This window comes from Protomyctophum parallelum, assembly GCF_964188405.1.
Source record: "Protomyctophum parallelum genome assembly, chromosome: 1".
Lineage (NCBI taxonomy): Eukaryota > Metazoa > Chordata > Actinopteri > Myctophiformes > Myctophidae > Protomyctophum > Protomyctophum parallelum.
In genome coordinates this window covers 60,362,563-60,380,793 of record NC_139697.1, presented here as the reverse complement: position 1 = coordinate 60,380,793, position 18,231 = coordinate 60,362,563, and the positions used below count along the sequence as shown (strand labels likewise).

The 18,231-nt window shown below is 44.0% G+C and overlaps 1 protein-coding gene across 1 annotated transcript in view; it reads left to right on the top strand.

The window, feature by feature from the left end:
• Positions 1-17,899, top strand: part of mtnr1bb (melatonin receptor 1Bb) — a gene marked incomplete at its 3' end in the record, with an annotated part of 45,337 nt that extends 27,438 nt beyond the window's left edge. The window contains 4 exon segments of the mRNA XM_083793393.1: positions 11,108-11,226; positions 13,311-13,655; positions 17,501-17,857; positions 17,861-17,899. Of these exon segments, the coding sequence (XP_083649519.1) occupies positions 11,108-11,226; positions 13,311-13,655; positions 17,501-17,857; positions 17,861-17,899 (860 nt within the window).
• Between the last annotated feature and the right edge of the window lie 332 nt (positions 17,900-18,231).

The following is an 18,231-nucleotide window of genomic DNA, read 5'->3' as shown; positions in this document are numbered from 1 at the left end:
GCTCTCACCAGAACATTATTTACTAGTCTCACAACTTGAATGGCCCTGAGTCGGCTAAGCGAACTTTGCAACGTTCAACATGGCAACTCGGTTGTGTCTCATGTGGCTCAAGTTCGTTGACATATACTTGATGTGTGTGTGTATAGTAACTATAGTATATACTTAAAAATTTGTACTGTATAAAGTAAACTTATCCAGGTTTACTCCAACTAGGAGAGAGAGAGAGAGAGCTGTTACTATTAATGGCTGATTACGGTAATACAAATTATTGATGACGATACGGGAGGGGCCCACTTGCGGCCTACCCGTCTGACCACCCGTCTATCAGATGCAATAACTACTGTAACATAGTACACTTCGGTACATCGGTATCACAATTAAAATTATATCTTTTTTAAATTTGGCCAATTATTTGATTGCCCACTTGCAATGCCCACCAGTGGGCTCCGGCCCACAGGTTGAGAATCACTGCAGTAGGTTGTGTACCGAATGTGTATGTTTTTGTGCCTCTCTCCGTGGTGCTGAATAAGCACGTTTCAATATGTCTCACCTTGGGCTATATACATTACTCAAGTCCCCTGCTCCAATGAGCCAGGTTAGTGTAAGTGTCACTCACTAGAAATGTACGTATTTATTAATATAGCAGCAAATTGGAACACTCTCACAGATTAATAATCCCAATGTAGTGAGACATTTTTGTGATGGTTTGGATGGGCTTTCTTCCAATCTATCAGACATTGGCAACAATGTGTGAAAGAAGGATTACATGGACCTTCAGCACCCCCTGGGGACATGATGTTACACGGCAGAAGTGTGCCATGAGACAAGTTCAAGGTGTGCCTTGGGATTTTGGGACAATCGCACTTTACTGCAACATATACTGCACAACTGATCAGTTGTGTGCACTCAGAAGCCAATTATATACCTCCCAAAATATGTGATAACCACTTTTGAACATGGTGTATTTGGGCCGTGATTGTGTTGCATTTTCTTTTCTTACTGTAAATACATTTTACATACATTTTCCAAAATATAGAAAAAAGTGAGAGTGCCTTGATATTTTTACTTGCCTTTTTGTGCCTTGGGCACAAAAATGTGGAAAGCATTTTTTGCTAATTGGCATAGGGACGTTCCAGGAGGAACCTAAAATCCCAGGGTATAGCATTTAAAAGCATTTCTGAAAAGACTCCAAAGCACTCTGTGAAACCGGATTCTCTGCAGTTTGCACAATATTATTAAACTTTACAAAAGAGAGAAAATTTGTCATTGCTCATTTAAAAATAATTAGCCTCTTAGTCTTAATCATGTTGCTTATTTGTAACTTTTACTCTAAATGGAATTGGCTTGGTAATTTTTCTCTAAATGGAATTGGCTTGGTAATTTTTCTCTCAATGGAATTGGCTTCGTAATGTTTTCTCTCTCTTTAGTTTACAAAACCTTTTCAAAGTAATCAAGCACAATTGATTGCTTGTTTATTATAGTAATCAGGGTCTGAGGGAGGAGTATAAGCAGAATAAATAGGAGCTATACTGGAACACTGGAACAACAGGAGCTGACCCAAATGCTCAGGGAGGTTGCAGAGTTACCCAAAGGAATAACCAGCGCTGCAAGCTCATCAATGAAACCAAGCAGGAGGATGACCCGATAGCGCCTCCAGTCTTAGGTCGCATTCACAACAGAAAGCTTTACTGCGAATAAAACGAATCCTGCAGCTCAATCGCATCCTAATGCGCACCAAAGAACCGCATTCTACTACTAAAAAAAACGGGGTTTCGCTTCGCTTCAAAACGCAGCAGAGTGCGGATCACTGCAGGTATGAATGCAATCGCATTAAACATAGGGAGTGAATGGTTGGTATTTGCCTATTTGGCACACAAGAAGGAAGGAGAAGGCATTATTAAGATGTCCCGTGGACACAGTACACACATGGTTTAATGAAGAGATAGAAGCCCTTATTGCAATATGGCCAGACCATCATAGGCTTATGCTGAAGGTTACACACAAACAATGCACTGTACAGGATATATAGCAAGAGAATGGAGGTGATTAGGTTCCATCGCACATTTGCACAATGTTGCAGGTTGCATAAAGTGTGCTCGTATTACAGACCTGGACCGGGAATGGACGGGTGGCTCAGCTGATCTAGAGTCAGATAAAAGTGGTATGTGTGTTTGAGTACTGTAGACAGTAAGCTACTCCTATTAACCTACCAGGTTTATTTAATGTAGGTAGGCTTTAGTAGGCTAGCCGCTACTTTATAAAACAAGTTGGTAAATTGTAGACATCCGTTATTACGCAGTCAATACACACACACACACACACACACACACACACACACACACACACACACACACGTCCAGTCCCCGACGATACACACTGCAACCACGTTACCATCACTTTATGTCCTAAACTATTACTCAAAGTATATACTTTTTTAACATATATATATTTCACTGTGTAGTTTATGAATTTAACACATTGACAAAGGTCCCTGCTGCGTTTCCAATTGCTGCGGATGACAGCGCAGTGTGAAGGCAAACGCAGCAAATTAAATATGCAAAAATGATGCAACTAATCCGCCCATTCGCATCGAGTTTACCGAATTAGAGGTGTGAAAGCGACCTTACATGACCTACCCATACTTGACGGAAAACTACCGAGGCAGCAGCTTAAGCTCACTAGTCGCCAAGACAGCTAACCGGATGTCAATTGGCTTAGAACATTTGCTGAGAAACTCACAGAATGGCTTTCGCGCTGCGCACATAAATAGTCCTGTTGGGCTCTGAGGAGGATTCTGGAAGGTGTCAGGGAGTCGAACCTGTCAGCGGTGATCATCACCTTCAAAAAAGCGTTTGATACCATACACCAGAGGACAGTCATGAACAATCTCCAGAGTGTGCAAATGATAGTGGCAAACTATAGTCGGATTTGAGTTAATGAGGCATGGCTGGGCCACAGTATAAGCCAGGTTCCCCAATTAAATTATGTGTAGGGTGCCATGCTGAGGGCCACGATGCACAAAACTTAGCTTATTAATTAATTAATTAATTCATTCATTCATTCATCTGAGAATAGATGTAGAATACCTATTTTGACAGTTGCAGAAACATAATTGCCTTCCTTGATGCATTAAGGATTACTGTGATTATGGTAAACTAATCTCACATTTCATATCACAGACATCATACCTATATGTATGTCGGAGCTATACATTATATTAGTCATGTATATGCATGGCAAGTATGCATATACCAGGGACATGGACGATGTGCCCTACTATACTATACTATACTATACTCTCATATTATTTGTGCTGCTCCCCCTCCCAACGAGATTGCTGCGTTATCTCATGCAGATCGGCTACTTTCGCCATCTGCGAGGACGCACACATGGGCGTACTTTATTACACGGCAGAGCCGCTTAAAAAATTGCTACTATGAGGGTCAGCTTGGCACTTTTTGGCACATTTTGTTGCCCCCCCTCGGCATGTTGCCCTACTCGCAGTGTGTATTGTGCGTATACTTAGCGACGGCGCTGCCCGGATTGAACGGGTTAATGACATACATTGCTTCACAACTTATTTCTAAAGTAGACTACTAGAAGCCTTATGAATTGCAGTGCAGCCATAAACTTCAGTCTCAACTAGAGATGGCGGCGATCCGAGCAATTGCCTTGTAGTTTAGTGGCGTCCCTGAGATTGACAATTGACTCTATTCACACATGCAGCGGCCATTTTGCTCACATGATATTTGCGGGTTGGTTAATTTAATTAACTTAATAGCAATTGCCGCTGTGTGAATATGGTGAATTCCCCAGCCATGCCAAAGACTATAAAAATGGCACCCAATGCTTGTCACAAGAAGGGTTGGATTGAGGCTATGAAGTCCCTGTGACATACTGTACTAGCATCATGTCCAGGGGATGTACTTCATGTACATCATATGGCATATATCAAATAACGGTATGCTACAGAAACATATATGTAGGCTCCTGTCTCTATTGGCTACTTACCTTTTATTATTTATTCAGCTTCAAATGAATGAGCCGGCCTCACCGCAAGGTTGGGGTAGACTCACCATCCCTTGTATTCCCAAATTAATGTTTGATTGAAGTTCACATTTGCATAATGGTGTGAACTTCAATCCAATTATTTCTTTAGATATTGGATAACGAATCTCTTTAGCACATCATGTCCAGCACATCATGTCCAGCCAGGGGGGCAGTCAGACAGATATTTTGTGAAGCCTGAAACTCCTGAAAGTTCATATAATGGCCTGTTGTGGCCTTGTCACTGGACCCAAAAAAAACCCATAGCCCCATAGAAGTCCATGTATTTGGGCCCAACTTCACCTAGACTGTATTACCTTAATAAACATGGTCATGAATACTGTCTCCTTCCAGTCACTAGTTTAATGTCTCATTTCTAATGTCATAATATTCTTTTTGGAAAACTATGGTCCCATTTATAAAATAAATTACCATAAAGTCGCGTATGTTCTGAGGGGCGTGGCTACCGTTACAGTCTATGATCGGGAGTCCCCACCCACTCGAGTCAAAATAAAAACCAACGGAGAAGAAGGGGGGAAGTCCCGCCTTGTTGTCTGGGCAGCCAATGGCCAGCTGGGCCCAAACGGAGCCAGCCAATGGCCAGCTGGGCCCAAACGGATCTAGAAAGATGGCGACTTACAGTGCAGGAATAAGAGGCTTCATTTTACGTCCATGTTAGACCCGGGGAAAGCTTTGTCCATATTTTTTACAGTCTATGTGTCCAGCACATCATGTCCAAACTGTAAAATGTTCACAGTTTGCAGAATTAATGCGTTTAAAAATGATTTAATTCTGATTTCTATCTGCATGGAATAATTTGGTGGGCGTGCGTGTGTGCGTGCGTGCAATAAAATAATTTTGGTTCAGACATTGCAAGAATTGCCCATCTACAAGCTCACAACACATCATGGCATGTTGTGAGCTTGTTTGTCACACAATACAGTACAGTATTGCTCAGAGGTGGGGACTTGGACTCGAGACTCGACTTGGACTCGAGTCCCGATTTTGATGACTTTAGACTTGCTTGATCAAATCAAAAATAGACTTGGACTTGCTTGGGACTAGAATGCCAAAGACTTGAGACTTGACTTGACTTGAACGCCAAGGACTTGAGACTTGACTTGACTTGAGCCCTCTTGACTTGAACATTTTCAAGTCACTTAATACCTTACAGCAGTGGTCCTCAACAGGCGGACCGCGGTCCACGACCGGACCGCGGCACACCTCTCTGCTCACCCTGGAGAAAAGGCCTGGGCCGTGGCTCAGTGGTCCAGGCACCTTGGCTGGTAATCCAGTCTGGCAGTGTGCCGCGGGTTCGACTCCCGATCCCGACAGGAAATGGGGAGAGAGATGGGGGAGTGACCCCCCGTGACCCCCCAATGCAGAGAAACGCAATTAACACTCTTTTTTTTTTTATAACTTTGTTTATTGTTTTTTTTCACAGAAGCATTATTGAGATAGAGTTTGAAAAAGAATAATTAACATTAACAGCTTCTCTTAAATAAACCCCACAAGTATGACATAAAAGAGTAAACACATTGAATTTTCACCCCAAAGAAAAAGGACAACAGAAAACAAGACAAACAAACCTTAAATACAAGATCAGTAAAAGTTGAAAAATGAAAGGCAGACAAAAACAGACAAAACAACAGTACACAACATCTTATATAAAAATAAAAATAAACATAGGTACATGATACATCCATAATCCAATACAATACAATCCATACAATCCAATCACAGTATAAGCTACTTTTAAAACAAAAGTCCAGCAGACCTCACTCATCCCCAAGCAGAGACGGATTCAAATTCTGAATGAATTGAAAGAATGGACCCCATATCTTCCCAAACCTATCGGAAGAACCATTCAAGGAGTGTCTAATCTTCTCCAGTTTTACACAGTACAAGGTGTCCCTAACCCAATGAGTGTGAGAAGGGGAAGTGGACGATTTCCAGTTGGTCAGAATTAGTCTCCTCGCTAACAAAGTGACAAAGGCCAAAACATAACTCTCTGGTTTGGAGAGCGACGGTATTGAGGGAAAAACACCAAACAGGGCCCCCAAAGGTGTGGGCTCCACTCTTTGCCCGACTATCTTTGATAAGGAATTGAAGATATCAGTCCAATATTTGTGTAGAGAAGGGCAGAGCCAGAACGTATGGATGAGGTCTGCGGGAGCCTGCTGACATCTATCACACTCAGGAGACACATCGTTATATATTCTAGATCTAGACAACCTGGCCTTGGTGTAGTAGACACGGTGTAGTAATTTACATTGAATAAGAGCATGCCTCGCACAAATAGAGGACCCATGTACCCGATGTAGAATTGTATCCCAAACCTCCTCAGTTATCTCCTCTCCAATATCCACCTCCCAACGAGCCTTTAATGAATCCAAAGACTCTGGGCGCAAACAACAAATCTCATCATAAATACATGAGATCGCACCCTTCAAGGTTGGCACGCAATTAACACTCTTAATGTGTGTATTATGGGCCGGCATGTCATGATGACAATGTTGCGCTGACTGGCTCACATTCACACATTCAGTTGGATTTTTGGAGGTGTGAATAATGAATATATTTATTGAATATTTTGTCAAAGTGAAAGAGCTATACAAACCCGGTTTGTATACCTTGGTAATTGGTTGTTGCGAACGCAGTGAGCCACTTACTATGACAGCAAGGGCTGAATGTCTGTGTGTCTGTGTGTCTGTGTGTCTGTGTGTCTGTCCCGCTGTTACACCACCCGCCCGCCACCAGAGGGCGCAGCTGTAGCACACACACACACACACACACACACAGGGCGCAGCTGTAGCACACACACACACACACACACACACACAGGGCGCAGCTGTAGCACACACACACACACACACACACACACACACAACCACACACACACGAGCTGCGTTCGCTTCCCGCGTTTGCGCGTCTTACTTGTTTCTAGGTGAGGGGCGCAGCAATTCTATTTGCGTGCGCATGAGACTCGACCATGGTCTTGATCAAAAAATATTTGTGGACCTTCAGCATTTCTAGTTGAGGACCCCTGCCTTACAGCAAGCCCAAATAATATTAAAATGTTTAAAAAGTGTAACGTTCTGGAGAAAATAATTGCTTGTTTTTGGTCGGTTTGCTTATTTCTCTCACGATACATGGCAATGCTGACAAACTCACAGTCCCATTGACGGTAACACAACAACAACGAGACAGGAGGACAGCACATAAATCGCCTTGTAATTCGTATTGATTCCCCGACATTAAAGTATCAGTATCAGTTCAAAACAGGACACATCTTTTAATTTCTGTTAATTTAAACTGGTAACCTTAATCATGTAGTAGCGTGTACTAGCGTCGCCTGTGTTCCACGTGTTGCACATAAACAAACACATACCGGCTTCACTCTATCAGCATGTTGACTGTGCGACGAGGGGCAACAACACATTAGATCATGTGTACACCAACATAAAAAATGCCTATAGAGCAGCCCCCCTCCCCAATATTGGCTCTTCTGACCATGCAGCTGTAATGCTCACACCTATTTATAGACCCAGGGTGAAACAGAGCAGAGCAGAACTGAAGGAGGTTAGAATGTGGCCACAGGAGGCAATCCCAGCACTGCAAGATTGTTTTGAAGACACACAGTGGGACATATTTAAGGAGGCAGCAACATATGACAACGTTGTCAACCTGGATGAGTATACAGAGACTGTCATTGGATACATCAATAAATGTATTGAGGACGTGACGGAGGTTAAGACCATTAGGAAGAGAGCCAATCAGAAACCTTGGCTGACCAGAGATGTCTACACACTGTTGAGGGCTCGAGATGTGGCATTTCAATCTGGGGACACTGCAGCGTTTAAGCTGGCAAAAAACAACCTGGCTCGGGGCATCAGGGACGCGAAGCGGCTGTATGGGCAGACACTCAACGGCTACTTCGCGAACAACAACGACCCCAGACGCTTGTGGCAGGGCTTTAGGACACTGTCTGATTATAAGCCCCCCTCCCAGCAGGTTGGCCACAACGACCCCTCACTACCAGACAGACTCAATGACTTTTATGCACGGTTTGAGGTCGACACCACCACCGAGGGACAGATCCCCCCACCATCTCCCAGCGAGCAGAGGCTGCAGCTGTCGGCAGCTGGGGTAAAGAGGGCCTTCGCCAGCGTCAACCCACGCAAGGCGGTAGGACCGGATGGGATTCCTGGATGTGTGGTGAAGGGGTGTGCTGAGCAACTTAAGGATGTTTTTTCAGATATCTTTAATATATCGCTCAGCCAGGCAGTTGTGCCCACCTGCCTCAAGAGCGCCACCATCGTGCCAGTGCCAAAAAAGCCAAATCCAACTGGTCTAAATGACTTCCGACCTGTGGCCCTTACACCTGTGGTGATGAAGTGTTTTGAGCGGCTTGTACTACAACACATCAAGAGCAGCCTGCCTGCAGACCTGGATCCACTACAGTTTGCATACAGAGCCAATCGCTCCACAGATGACGCCGTCTCAACTGCACTCCACCTCACCTTGTCACATCTAGAGAAAGAGAACACCTACGCCAGGCTCCTGTTCATTGATTTTAGCTCAGCATTTAACACCATTATTCCACAACAGTTGGTGAAAAAGCTGCGGCTGCTGAATGTGGACCATGGCACCTGCACCTGGATCCTCAACTTCCTGTCTCAGAGGCAACAGCGAGTCAAAGTCAACGGCCAAACATCTGGGACCATCACAGTGAGCACAGGATCGCCTCAGGGCTGCGTCCTGAGCCCCCTGCTGTTCAGCCTGCTGACCCACGACTGCTCTGCCAAATTTGGCAGTAATCACATCCTCAAATTTGCTGATGACACTACTGTGGTGGGGCTCATTAGTAAAAATGATGAGTCTGACTATAGGAAGGAGGTGGATCTGCTTACAGAGTGGTGCAGTTCACATAAACTCTTTCTGAATGTGGACAAAACAAAGGAGATGGTGGTTGATTTTAGGAGGAGAGCCAGCAGCTGCCATCATACACCACTGACCATCGGTGGTGCCCCTGTGGAAAGGGTAAATAGCATCAAATTCCTGGGGGTGCATTTGGCAGACGATCTGACCTCCACGATCAACACCACAGCCATCATTAAGAAGGCTCAGCAGAGACTTTACCCCCTCCGGAGGCTCAAGAAGGCAGGCCTTCCCACTCCCCTCCTTACCATCTTCTACAGGGGCACCATAGAGTCGATCCTGACTTACAGCTTCACCTCTTGGTTCGGCAGCCTCAAGGCACAGGAACAACACCAGCTGAATCGGGTGGTGAAGACAGCTGGAAGGATCATTGGTGCCTCTGTTCCCCCCTTGTTGGAGCTCTATAAAGAGCGCTGTGCCAGAAGAGCCACCAGCATCATTGGGGACCCCCATCATCCCTCCCACGGCCTGTTTATGCTCCTACCCTCAGGGAAAAGGTACAGGAGTATTTGGGCAAGGACAACCAGGATGAAAAACAGTTTTTTCCCCAAGTGCAGTGAGGCTCATAAACGAACTGCGCCCCCTACCCCCCCTCCCCCCCCCTCCCCCGGCAAAACTGAATGAAGCGTTGGACTGAACTGGACAAAAAATGCACTTTTGGATGCACAACAGCACTTTAAAAAAACAGTGCTGGTAACGTTTTGTTTTTAAGGATTGCACCATGCCACTTTATTTATTTATAGTTGTGCGTGGTGTTGGTAACTTTTAACTTGGCCATATGAATTGCACGTCATCATACATACTGGGGCTCTTTTTAAATGTTTGTCCATGTTTGGTTTTAGTTTTTAGCTTGTGTTTTTAAATAGGCTCTATGTTTTATGTTGCACTGCCAATAACTGAGGGGAAACGATATTTCATGTTATTTTGTATGCAAGTACATAGGAAAATGACAAATAAAATGATTCTGATTCTGATTCTGACTCCTGCCGTCGCTGCTGTTTTGGAACAGTGAATTAGAGCATCAGTTTAATGTTTGATTGTATTAGAGTCTTCCTTATTTTTGTGCACAGTTTAAGTTTCTTATTATTTAAGTTTATCTGATTATCTTTTGTATGAAAAAAATGTAAAATGGTTTGGTATTGGTATATAATGTAACATTCCTCTTCTACCCTGGATTTGAACACGGTTTCAGTGCAAGTAATGACATTTTACCATTGTAATAATAATAGCCTGCTTGCTCAGGGGAAACATTGAATTTGTGTCAGATCCTGTGTCTCGGTGAGACATGACCTTTGACATGATCTAAATGGCTCAATAGAAGAGCAGAGAGACAAACTACAACCACCCTATTGTACAGAGTGGTGCTTTAAACCCTGTCCTCACGGAGGAAATTGAAGTACAGTATCTGCATTTTGTTGGTGGACTCCAGAACCCTTGTTTAATAATAAATGCAAATTGTGGAAAATGCTCATGATTTATGTAAATATTTACATATCATTAAAGGTATATTCAGTGATTTCACTTAATTCAAATATCACTTATTTTTTTGTTTTGTTGTGATAATCCTCTCTACTATAGAGTGTGCTGACCATATAAGGAGTTCCTCCCTGTCCCCAGTTAACCCCTGGGGGTGAAAAAACCTTAGGTTTCGTTTTTGGCTCTCTATCCTGATTGGATGAAAGGCTTAGGTCCCAGCCAAAAACGAAACCTAAGGTTTTTTGAGTGAAATCACTGAATATACCTTTAATTAGTATTATGTCTTGGTGGGACTTGTTTGGGACTCGAAATAAAATGTAAGGACTTGGTTGGGACTTGAAACAAAATGCTTAGGACTTGGTTGGGACTCGAAAAACAAAAAGTTCAGGACTTGGACTTGACTTGGGACTTGCCTGTGTTGACTTGGACTTGACTCAGGACTTGAGAGCAAAGACTTGAGACTCGACTTGGACTTGCAACATAGGGACTTTGTCCCACCTCTGGACTACTATAGCTTGGTTAATGTGTTGTCTGTGATTCAAGTCAACGCTACACGTCGTGCAATGTGATCCCGTCTTTCTGCCCTCCCTTTCCGTCTCTTCACAATCTTATCTAATGGAAAGCATGCCTCTCTTCCTCACAGGTAACGTCTTTGTGGTGAGCTTGGCGTTTGCAGACCTTGTAGCAGCGATCTACCCATACCCTCTGGTCCTCTATGCTCTCTTTCATGATGGATGGTCACTGGGGGACACACAATGCATGGTGAGATGACCTCCATCATTCTATCAATCTACCATGCTATTCTATCATTACACACACACACAAGAGTGGTTGCAGTAGGAAAATGCTCTCCACAGCCCATCTTGTGTGCTGTGTTGGGCCCTACCTATGTTAGCGCTGGCAAACTTGTGTCAAGCGCACACCAGATAAAGCAAATTGACAAATTCCAGAGGGGACTTGCTGTGTATGCACTTGCTGTGAATCCTGACGGGCGGCTGATCCACTGATCTGGAGTCAGATAAAAGTGGTATGTGGTTTGTGTAGAGTAGACAGTAGGCTACTCCTATTAACCTACCAGGTTTATTTAATGTAGGTAGGCTTTAGTAGGCTAGCCGCTACTTTACACACGCACACGCACACACACACACACACACACACACACACACACACACACACACACACACACACACATTGATTCTATACGAATCCCTCAAGCTGGAAAAAATAAATATACTGTATATTTTAGTAGAACTTTACACATGTCTCAGCCACTTGTGACAATGGTTAAATGCTTGTATCCAACAAAACTGTTATGCGTCATGATGACCAACAGAGAATATTGAAGTTTCTCAATTCATAAATGGCTCACTGATTGCTCAAATAGATAGACTACCCATACTGCCAGGTCCTGTTTGGCTTGTCACCAGGCATCATTGATACATTTCTTCTTACAGAAAACACTATTAACTGTGTTATTGCTTCGTACCAATTTGCATTATCTGCTTGATGGTCTGTTTCAGGGGGGGTGGGGGGGGTGGGGGGGTAGATTTATTGATGACTCTGCACCTCTTGGGAGACATTACGTTACAGACATTTTTTAACTCATAACATATCCATACCTACAACATAACAACACTTAATAGATAATAGCCTACTTTATTTAAACCGTACCTACATAAAGCAATAAAACAAATCCTCCACTCGTGCATTAGATGAAAGTCCAGAGGAATCAAGCAGGCAGGACTGTCCTACTGACAGCCATGCATATTCCAATCCCTCACTGCTGTATTTCTCATATATGCTGTTGCCTGTTTGACAGGCAATCTAGCCCATCATATAAATAAAGTAAATCCATTTAAGGTGTTGCTTCAGATATATAAATGCACTTCAGGGTCTCTGCAGTTTAATCAGTTCAACACACGCATGCAAGCACTTTATGTTTACGTTTTAGGTCAGGATATTAGCACACAGATCAAAGTTTCGGCGGCTCTTTAAAGGAATGCCTTTGAAGTCCGCCACAAGGCACAGCTTTTTTAGGGCCCATCTCCCAGACTGCGTAGTCATGGTTTCAATTCAATAGCCCGAAGAGATGGTCCATCCAATAACAGAACAGATAGGCACTTCCGGTGGTGGCTGCTGTGAGTGAATACGTTATGTTATACATACGTTGGCCTCCGGTGCTAGTATAAAGGGCAGATGTAAAAAATAAATAAATAAGCGGAGCAAAGATCTTTCCTTGGCCTCTAAGGAGTGTGCATACAAAGCTGATTTAAATGTGGCACGTGTTCCTCGGCCTAGTGGGAATTTGCATGCAAAATTGCATGGAAACCGCACGCTGTTTAAGGCATTTTGTGTAAAACAGAGCAGTCTTGCAAACTTTGGAAGCCTATCTTAGCCAGTAGTATGAAAGTATGAAAACGTATGACAAATCTGAAAGACCTGTATCGTTTAATGACTATAGAGATACAGTGTATCGATTTTCCTGATGTTTGGTCAAAATATGTAGGTGTACTGTCAAGAAATGTGCTTTACAAAAATCGTCCTCCTGGTGGCAGAGGTTCTGCTCTAGCATCCAGGGAGTCTGTGCACAGTTTCACTGCGAGCAAGTCAACGGTGCCGGAGATTAGCTGTTCACAGACGGAAGGACGAATGGATGCACGGCCGGACGGACAGGGTGCAAAACATACTCTCTCCCCAAGCCTTCGGCCCGGTGGAGACAATATAATCTCTTGAGCTTTATTGTATTTGATCCTTTTGACAGATATGTCAATCAATCAATCCACATTCTGAACAAGCTATTTTGTTTCATCGGTGACGAGTTTCACCTGTCCGATCTCTGTCCACAGATCAGCGGCTTCCTGATGGGGCTGAGCGTCATCGGCTCCATCTTCAACATCGCAGGGATCGCGGTGAACCGCTACTGCTACATCTGCCACTCCTTCTCCTACAGCCGCCTGTACAGCTACCGCAACACGCTGGTGTTCGTCGCCCTCATCTGGTGCCTCACGGTAGTGGCCATCCTCCCCAATTACTTTGTCGGCTCCCTGCGCTACGACCCTCGCGTCTACTCCTGCACTTTCTCCCAGACCGTCAGCAGCTCCTACACGGTGGCGGTAGTGGTCGTTCACTTCCTGGTCCCCATCGGCGTGGTGACCTTCTGCTACCTGCGTATCTGGGTGCTAGTGATTCAGGTGGGCTTGTGCTGTATGTTTTCACATCCCACAATGTCATTGAATGGCATCTTATGCTAGGGCTGTGACAATTACAATTTAAAAATTGACAATTCATTGCGATTAACGATTGAATTGTGTTTTGGGCATTAAACATCGGCACATATGAATAATTTCTGTTTGCACAGGGCAGATGATGACAAATAACTTGAATATACAAAGAAATTACTTTGTATTAATTATAGGCCAACTTAATTATACTTATACCACGAAGTGACACGTTGTGTTACTTTATCTAATGTGACATTTAAGGAGGAAAAAAATTAAAAGAGGGAAAAAAAGCACAACAAAGAAACCCTATCAAAGTGGGCGTGCTTATTAAGCTGTTTTGTGGACAATTAACTGTACAGTTATGCATGTGGGTGGGTGGCTGCATGTACTGTCCAACACAAGTGTACTATATGTGAGCGCTTTTCGTTTAGCTACTCCAACGCAGACGGTTAACAGTAACACCTCTGTCCAAAAGTATTACCTCTTCATCCAAATTATTTGGAACAAATTATTAGTTTTCTATCTTAAAGATATAACATAATAATAATCATAATACTCAGTAATAATAACGATAACCAGGTCAGTCATTCCAGTGGAGTTTTGTACTCGGGCAGCGACGGGGAGCCAATGGAGGGAGCGGAGAAGGGGAGTGACATGTGAGAATTTTGGAGAGACAGCGAAATGCCTTCACGACGGACGACGTACGTCGCGACGTATATTTTTCCGTCGCAACGTATATTCGAGTACGTCCTGGCGTAAATATCAATTCGTCCCGGCAGAACGGACTCGTCGCGGCTATATCTACCCGTTTGCGACGTAATATGTTGGCTATTATTTTCCGTCGCGCCAGAACGGGACTCGTCGCAGCTATATCTACCCGTTGTGGCGTGAGCTGGACTCGTCACGGCAGAACGTGACTCGTCGCGACTATATCTACCCGTTTGCGACGTGCGCCTCGCCGGTCCGGTCTCCAGGCGAGCCTGCGTCCTTCATATATTTTTTTTTCTGCTCTCGTTGGACTTAACTTTAAAAGTCCAATGGAACACCTCTTTGTAACGGGTCGCTGTAGTATAGTGGTCTAATTCCTCGCCTCTCTATTCTTTTTTGCTGAGGACGCTGGTTCAATTCCCGCTCGCGGCAAACCAAAATTATTATATTTTAGACAGACAGACAGACAGACAGACAGACAGACAGACTGCCTGTCTGCCTGCCTGTCTGCCTGCCTAATGTATTGTAAATAATGTATTCATTCCATACGGCTATTTTTTTTTAATATAAAAACGTTTGTCTTTCGCGCGATTCGAACCAGCGTCGTCAGCACCAAAACATTGAGAGGCGAGTGATTAAACCGCTGGACTACAGCGGCCATACGTTACAAAGAAGTGTTTCATTGGACTTATAAAGACAATAGCACCCAGCTGCAGTCTCGCAAGGGGAGGGACCGGAAGTGCTTTTATTTCCGGCTTCCACGTGCACAAGCGCACATACACGCACGCGAAATATAATGCGCGTGCACGACACGCACTTGCTGGTGCGCGCTTAAATGCCGGGTGTATATAGCATAGACTGTAAAAAATATGGACAAAGCGTTCCCCGGGTCTAACATGAACGTAAAATGAAGCCTGTAATAATATGCTAATTCCTGATGTAAGTCGCCATCTTTGGTACCAGCTGGCCATTGGCTGGCTCCGTTTTGTATACCAGCTGGTCATTGGCTGCCCAGACAACGAGGCGGGACTTCCCCCCTTCTTCTCCGTTGGTTTTTATTTTGACTCGAGTGGGAGGGGAATCCCGATCATAGACTGTAATGGTAGCCACGCCCCTCAGAACATACGCGATGGTTTTTTTCTTTATGGTCATTTTTTTAATTAATGGGACCATAATTTTCCAAAAAGAATATTATGACATTAGAAATGAGACTTTAAACTAGTGACTGGAAGAAGAAAGTATTCATGACCATGTTTATTAAGGTAATACAGTCTAGGTGAAGTTGGGCCAAAATACATGGGCCTCTATGGAGCTATGGGGCTTTTTGGGTCCGGTCCAGCGCCACAACAGGCCATTATATGAACTACCGATTTCAAATGAGGCTTCACGAAATATCTGGCTGACTGCCCCCCTGGTATATAGTACCATCTGTGCTTAAACATAATTACGTGGTCGGTTTGGAAAAGTTTGAAGTAGTTTGTTGTAGGTAATATTTTAATTGAAAGCTTATTAGTTGGTGGTATAAGTGTGCATATTTGAAGAAATGCAAATCTAACAATAATAAAATGATATGCAATAATAGGCTAGGCCTATATGGTCGATTATAACATAATGATATCAAGGCATTTAAGTAATGTAATAAGTTGCTATAACCCCGTACCCCTGTCCCACACACACCATGTCCAGACCATAGATCACAGACACACGACCATATGCATTTAATTTACTATGAAAACCTGCATTTCCCGTCAGTCAGTCAGTAAGTGTGTCATGTCACGCCTCGTGTCATGCCTCCATATATGGTCACGCCTCATGACACGTCACACCGCCATATATGGCCGTTTCCATATGATATAAGATCCCGACACTGACCTCATCAAACCCTGGATAGCCATACATTGAAAAGACTGGATCATCACCTAGATCTCCATATATGGAGCTGAGGCGGCCAGCAACTCTACATCTGACCTCATAATGTAATAATCAGCTCATAATGTAATTAAAAGACGAGCACATAACTTAATAGATTTTTCTATAATGTAATAATGTGTTACATTAAGAACCTCCACATAGGCGACTCATACTGTAATAAAACTTCATAATGCAATAATGTCTTTATAATGTATGAGCTGATTATTACATATTGCATTATATTTCGCGTGCGTGTATGTGCGCTTGTGCACGTGGAAGCCGGAAATAAAAGCACTTCCGGTCCCTCCCCTTGCGAGACTGCAGCTGGGTGCTATTGTCTTTATAAGTCCAATGAAACACTTCTTTGTAACGTATGGCCGCTGTAGTCCAGCGGTTTAATCACTCGCCTCTCAATGTTTTGGTGCTGACGACGCTGGTTCGAATCGCGCGAAAGACAAAAGTTTTTATATTAAAAAGAAATAGCCGTATGGAATGAATACATTATTTACAATACATTAGGCAGGCAGACAGGCAGGCAGACAGGCAGTCTGTCTGTCTGTCTGTCTGTCTGTCTGTCTGTCTAAAATATAATAATTTTGGTTTGCCGCGAGCGGGAATTGAACCAGCGTCCTCAGCAAAAAAGAATAGAGAGGCGAGGAATTAGACCACTATACTACAGCGACCCGTTACAAAGAGGTGTTCCATTGGACTTTTAAAGTTAAGTCCAACGAGAGCAGAAAAAAAAATATATGAAGGACGCAGGCTCGCCTGGAGACCGGACCGGCGAGGCGCACGTCGCAAACGGGTAGATATAGTCGCGACGAGTCACGTTCTGCCGTGACGAGTCCAGCTCACGCCACAACGGGTAGATATAGCTGCGACGAGTCCCGTTCTGGCGCGACGGAAAATAATAGCCAACATATTACGTCGCAAACGGGTAGATATAGCCGCGACGAGTCCGTTCTGCCGGGACGAATTGATATTTACGCCAGGACGTACTCGAATATACGTTGCGACGGAAAAATATACGTCGCGACGTACGTCGTCCGTCGTGAAGGCATTTCGCTCCACCTGGAATTTTGGCTGTGGCATTTTTTACCACACGGAAAGAGAGAGAGAGAGCACACGTGACTGTGAGTAATGTACATATTGTGGAATCATTTACGGTCTTAATCTCTTATCTTCATATTTTCCAGGTACGCCGCAAAGTGAAAATTGATGAAAGTCCCCACCTCAAGCCCAGTGACTTAAGGAACTTCATCACTATGTTTGTTGTTTTTGTGCTCTTTGCCATCTGCTGGGCTCCCCTGAACCTGATTGGCTTGGCAGTCGCCATAGACCCGCATCGCGTGGCGCCGCGCATTCCCGAGTGGCTGTTTGTGGTCAGCTACTTCATGGCGTACTTCAACAGCTGTCTGAACGCCATCATCTATGGGCTTCTCAACAGGAACTTCAGGAAGGAGTACAGACGCATCATCACGTCCGTCTGGTCCTCTCGGCTGTTCGTGACGGAGACGTCGCGAGTCTCCTCACACAAGAGTGTGAGGAGCAAGTAGTCACCTCCTCCGCCACCCCACAACAACGAGTCTCTCTAATTTAATTAAGCTTATGAATTTCTAGACTTTCCAATGCTTCAAAGAGCTTTACGATGTATTTCATGCAAGGCACCAACCTGCTCGTCGGGAGCAAGAGTACTTCGCCGCGCTGCAGCCAGGAGGAGTCTGCTACCCCAGAACATGGTGGTTGCAATGTGAAACAAAAATAGTTTTGGTTCTTAATCTCTACTGTTTTGGAAAAGTCATGATCAATAATGTTGGTTCTACTATGTTATGTATTTACGATTTAGGTTTTTGGGCTTTGTTGCTAATTTATGGAAAGCTAGAAAGAATCAAATTGTTAATGCAGTGAGTTATGACAGCAAAAGTAA